The sequence below is a fragment of the Suillus plorans genome (assembly GCF_016647745.1).
Source record: "Suillus plorans strain S12 chromosome Unknown HD556scaffold_8, whole genome shotgun sequence".
Classification (NCBI taxonomy): Eukaryota; Fungi; Basidiomycota; class Agaricomycetes; order Boletales; family Suillaceae; genus Suillus; species Suillus plorans.
Window position 1 is genome coordinate 568,399 of NW_024537392.1, and position 5,963 is coordinate 574,361.

The 5,963-nt window shown below is 44.8% G+C and overlaps 2 protein-coding genes across 2 annotated transcripts; one reads left to right on the top strand and one right to left on the bottom strand.

The window, feature by feature from the left end:
* Positions 1-1,103: 1,103 nt before the first annotated feature.
* Positions 1,104-2,565, bottom strand: HD556DRAFT_1304892 (uncharacterized protein; the record flags this gene model as incomplete). Its single annotated transcript, XM_041299720.1, has 6 exons — positions 1,104-1,376; positions 1,434-1,443; positions 1,558-1,666; positions 1,713-1,931; positions 2,131-2,337; positions 2,388-2,565. The coding sequence occupies 6 exons, from the start codon at positions 2,563-2,565 to the stop codon at positions 1,104-1,106; spliced, it is 996 nt and encodes a 331-aa protein (XP_041164651.1).
* A 580-nt stretch (positions 2,566-3,145) lies between these two features.
* HD556DRAFT_1304893 (uncharacterized protein) lies at positions 3,146-3,898 on the top strand (the record flags this gene model as incomplete). The annotated part of the gene is made up of 5 exons (XM_041299721.1): positions 3,146-3,206; positions 3,268-3,296; positions 3,318-3,469; positions 3,496-3,591; positions 3,736-3,898. The coding sequence occupies 5 exons, from the start codon at positions 3,146-3,148 to the stop codon at positions 3,896-3,898; spliced, it is 501 nt and encodes a 166-aa protein (XP_041164652.1).
* Between the last annotated feature and the right edge of the window lie 2,065 nt (positions 3,899-5,963).

Here is a 5,963-nt window from a genome sequence, read left to right on the forward strand (position 1 = left end):
GATCGCGATCCCAAGTTCATCTAGGAGACACTCACCCAAGTCCATCATGCATGTGGCCTAGGTACCAGGATGGCATTGTGATGGAAGTTGTTGATGGCGACAAAAGGTACGACAGAGGCTATGTCTGCCTGGATTAGTCGTGTCAAGGGTACGGCTCTGGATTTGGAGGATATTGGTGTTACTGTGGACGATGAAGACCAGATTCTTGTGCTTACGACTGGACTCAACAAATTGTATGATTCATTTGTCATCTCACTTGACTCGATGGTCACTGCAGATCTTACATTTGACCATGTGGTCAACCACTTACTCAATGAAGATGTTCAGCGAGGCAGTGGCGCTATAGCGGCTAGTGAGGAGATGGTGCGCACAGCATTAGTAAGCTTGGCTCAGGGGTGTGGACAAGTCTGTTTTCAGTGCGGGAAAGAAGGACACATTTGGGCGTTCTGCACAGCAACCCCGATTCATGGGAAAGGTGTTGAGAGGGCCGCAACGGCAGCAGGGGAAAGTTTCATGTTTTAATTTCAGGGGGTGCATTTTTATTTCTATTTCTATTGTCTTCGAGTCTTTGCTTGAGGGGGTGTGTTGGACTTAGTGTTTGGTGACGAGCTTGACTCGGAAGTAGCTGAACGAGTGGCTGAAACCTTAAATTGTCGGTGGTACATACAGTAGTTATTTTTACATGTACGCTACGTGTTTGCAACGAGTTCACTGTGCTTCGACTTGTGCAGTATTACTAGTAGTACAATCAAAACTATCTGATACAGTTGACCTGTCTGTGATATCTAAAATTCTGTGCTCCACCTGTGCTCAGTCAAGGACTTATGCTCAAGAAAGCAGTACTGGAGATTCATTCACGCATGGTCAGCTTTACACTGCACTATCAAGAGTGCGATGTTGAAGAGACATTTGGGCGCCATTTCCTACAGAGACTGAGGAGCAGACTATGGTGAACGTAGTATACAGATACCTGTTATTGAAAAACAGACATGCGACATCCGAAGGTGATCGGTACTCTTGTAGCAGTAATAGTATAGAATCTACAAGGGTGCCTGTGACGGTCCAATCACTAACACGTACTGCAAAAAGTTGTGAAACTGTACTCACTCATCCCTGGAAAGGTTGTTCATTGCACTGAGAATATATAGGAACTTGCGATTGGATCCCATTCCTCCAAAACCATCCACTTTCACCTGAACTTCAAACTGTTCATTGAGGCTGCCAAACGTCACTGCGCCGGCAAGCACCCACATGAACTTCAAATTTTTGATTTGTTGTTCCTCAGTCTTGCTGAGGAACTCTTGGTGCAACCCATGCCAAACAAAATGGATAATGGACATGATGAATGAGTTCTGGAATTTAGCCTTGATTTCGACCTGTCCATTCTGAAAAGATTGAGCTGCCCCCGACAACACACATGAACGAAAACTTACTTGGTCGAAGCTATAAACGTGCATGAAAACGAGTCCATCACCATCTCATGTGATCTTTTCAATCAAGTGTTTGCAATAGATGACAGCGGGTGCGGCAATATGCTGTGGAGGGAAAAGCCGATACGCATGGAAGACACCCTTGTGCACTAATTCAGCGAATTTGCCATGAGTTGACGACAACGCATTCGCAACATCCTTACAATGTTTATTCGAGATAAAATCCTCAAATGTTGCTAATAAAACAAGTCAGTATGATGTTAATGGACATATGATACTCACCATTAGGCGCAAAACAATGTGGTACCAAGTCCCAGGTAACCTTGATCAGCATGATTTTCTTGGCAGCTTTGTCAACCGCCATTGCCTTTTCTCCAAATAATTCATGCGTGAACAATTGCATTGCCATTTTCATGGACTGGTCAATGATATCATCTGATAGTTTGATGCGCGTGGGTTGAGGCATTGACAATGTTGCAGATTGCGAAGTTGAATCTTCGACTGCAGATGGTAGAGATTCAGAATTGCCCTGCAGGCGTGTGGAAGGGTAAGGAATCATACGTGGCATAGGTGGCATCACTCGTCAGGCTCGCCTCATTGTTTCCCTTGGTGGGCCCATTGTCTAAGTGAGTGGTAAGCAGGAAATGAATTGAAGAAAAACAAGAACTCATGTGCATCATATTGGTTGGTGGAATCTCACCTCGCTGGATCAGTGTCATCTCCAATGCACTCATGCTGGTACCAGTACCTTGGAGGGGGGCAGTTGAAGGAAAATTGTGGCTGGAGCCTTGAGGTAAGGGTTCAAAAGAAGAGCCCTGGAGGCCTTCCGAGAACAAAGCACCGTGGTATTGGCCGTGAGGGAAGTGGCTGTCAAAGTCAGCGTCCTGCATACTCCAGCCATATAATGCTGTGAAATTGTGAGTGTCACATCAGTAAACGAAAGTGTGATTGACTCACACATGCTCCCACTTGATATGGGGGTAGGAACTCCTCCACTGGCCGCATGCGCATTGAAGTTGACCTGAGACATACATGGTTGCTCAGTAGGAATGTGAAGTTGGCCAGTTGCTGGTTCGCCGGATGGATTGAGGCCAGAACCACATGGCAGTTTTTGAACTTTTTCGCTGAGGGGCATGCTCACTAGGCATTCAAGGTGGAGGGGATGTGAGAGCGCATGCATGCATTTAAGTTGCAAAACAATGTAACAGTACATAGGGGGAAAAGAAACACAAACTTTACATGATCTTTACAAACCAGGAACATGTGGTGAGCTGATAAGGTGATTGTACAAAAAAAGCAAGGCCATTTACTAATGAAGTGTAAAAAGAAGGGGGGGGCATGGTCTGATAAGACGACTTATGAACGGGAGAAAAAGATCTATGAACGGCCAGAGTGGGCAAAGCACTTTATTGAACGGTTGAAGCATGTTATGGATGGGCGAAGTAAGGCAGTATCAGTTGATAACAATATATGAACAGTGACACGAATGAATTGAGTGTCACTGATATTGACCAGTGAGTGGCATGAATGACTTGGCAGTCACATACCATTGATAGTCACAACTGTGAACACTGCTGGCCCAGCCACCCGCTGCGATGATCCTCCTCTTCACTGAAATCAGTATCAGAGTTGGTATCAGTATCAGTACCGGCATCCGTGAAACCACCACGCAGCGCACATGTGATGTTGTCCCTGTTTTGTGAGGCTCCAACAAAATGAGGGAGGTAGGGAGCTTCGCCGGTGTAATGAGACAACAATTGCTGGTCACTACACGAAGTAAGTAATCAGCAATATAATAATGTTGTGGTCTGTGCGGCCTAGTCTGCTATACTTGTAGACAAGTGTGTTCGACCTGAGGGGTTCGCTGTAAGGTATTAGAATAATCAGTTATACAAAAAGGAAGATAGTCCGAAGCGCGGGAAACAAAGTCCGAAGGTAAAAACGTTGGGTCCGATGTTTTCGGGTTTTGGGTTAGCGGGTTACGTCGGGTTACGTCGGATTAGCATCGGGAATGTAACAAATTTCGAGGATAGTGAATGGTGGGTTACTGTCAGTGTTTTCGGAGTGTTTCGGATAAGGAAAGGATGATATTTGCGGAATTCAATGAAGAACTACGAATATCTAATGACCTCCTCCTACTCGGAGGTAGAAAGGTAAATAAGTAAGTAGGAGGTATGCAAAATATATAGTGTCTATGTAGAATTTCGGAGCACTATAGGTGAAAGTAGTAGTGGTAATTTTCGGGTCCGATGTCCTATGTAATAAGACATGTGGTACTGCGGACATGTAATAATGTGGTCTACAGTGTTAGCGATGTGAAAACAGATGACTGCACACCTAGTGGGGTTAGATACGACAGGACAGGACATAGGGAGGACAAGTGTGCGGGAAAATATCGGGTCCGATGCGCAGGAAACGTCGGGTCCGTCGGATTAGCGTCAGACTATGTTGGATTAGTGTCGGGTTAGCGGATAAACGTCAGATTGAGCGGGTAAGTGTCGGATAACATTGGGAAGTGATTTGAGTGTTTGACATGCATTGGGAATTAGCTGAATACGTGCTCAGCGCAAGCCTGAGTGCTACACCATGCACTGGTTATTGAAACCAAGAGTGTGACGTGCAGAGACAAAGACTGAAGGATTGATACTTGGAAAGCGGCGCCAATGTGCAATCTTCTCTTTGATGCTATTGATGTCATCCCCACAAGCTCACTGGTGTGCATCATCGAGCTGCAAAATTTCAGTTAGACTCATGTAGCAAAGGCATGCAATAATGTTACCATGGAACTGACAACCAAACATCCTGCCCTCTGGACTTCATCAATGATGTAAGGGGGAAATGAGCAAATGGATTTATAGATGTCATATTGCTCATCCTCCCTGTTAGAGTGCTTCATGAGAGATAGTACCAGGATCCTGTGTGAGACTTACTTTGGTGTGTACTCACTGTGATTGCCAGTATTGGCCTCGCATTGGATCCCCTTTTCAAGAATGGTTGTGTTGTGCTGCCACATATTGACCCAGTGTCCAAGCATGCAGCCTTTGTGAATGAGCATTTTTTATTTATGGCCACAACTTGCTGCTGGGCACTAGCCTTCTTAATGCTAAACGGAGTCTGCTTAGTGACAGATCAACATGACAAAGACAGCCACTTACACTGGCTCTTTAAGGTCATTAGAGTCATCATCTCACTGGAAGCACGAAAGACTTTTTCAGCAGGAACAATGCTGAAAAATTTGTAAAAAAGGTTTAAATACATCAAAATTAGTGGTGTATTTAGACCTTTTTTACAATATTTTCAACATTTTTCTTGCTGAAAAAGTCTTTCATGCTTCCAGTGTCTCTTTAGTGAGGACACTTTTTTTGATGTACCTTTGGTGTGAGAGGTTCTGGGGATGGTGACGAGCCACCAGATAGGTCACTGGAAGTTGGCAGTCTGGATCACATAATGGGAAGCTCACAGAATGAAAAAATTATGTGTCCTGATGTAGCAAACCAGGATAAAGTTAAAATTGATGGGAGTGTGTCTAGTTTTCAAGGACAACATTTTTGCTGTGACCTGTTATGAACTGTCAGAGACAATCAACAGAAAGTATCAGGTGACATACACCACATCACATGCGAACACATCTAGTATTCATGCACATCACGATTGAAACCTTCTTCAGTCTCACTGTCGGAACAATAGTCTGAGGAATATTCCTCTTCTGAGTTGTCATTATTGTGTGAGGGGTCTCCTAGACAAGGTACAGGCTCTGACAGGGGGGGTTCATGAGTGTCTTCCTGACTGACAGTAAGATCATGCTGTTCAGTATGTGAACCCATCTCATTCATATGGCCAACACCAAGGCCAAGGTATCTCATCATCATATCACGATCCACAAAACTAAATCACACATTAGTTCAAAAAGTAGACTGAGAAAGTTCATGTACACCCACCGCATCACATAATAATTAACCCAGTCACCCTCAGCCCTATTGCGCACTGAAGACTGTCCAAGAAGCTCCGTTGTCAACCCTATTAGTGAGTAGGCCAGCCAAGGTGACATGCACGGACAACATCTCATGGATCCACAAAACCAAATGCTGGGCTGTGCTCATCACTATTCCCATGAGGGACATAGCCAATATGTTCCAATTGAAGTGATCTAGGCCCTCCTATTCACTCAGGATCATGTCCGAACCAACGCACCCATAAAAACTCCATGCGGTGTAACGAGACAACAATTGCTGGATACTACATGAAGTAAGTAACCAGCAATATAATAATGTTGTGGTCTTGCGCGTCCTAGTCTGCTATACTTGTAGACAAGTGCGTTCGACCTGAGGGGTTAGCTATCTGGTATTAGTCTGTAAGTAGTGGAATGTCAAGTGATCAAAAGTCCGAGCGCGGGAAACAAAGTCCGAAGGTATAATCATGAGTCCGACGCCAAAGTGTCGGGTCCGATGTTTTTGGGTTAGAAGACTAGTGGGTTTCGGGTGCGGGTTCAGCAGATTACAGAGAATGGCGATAGCGAGTGTCAGGAAAGCAAGT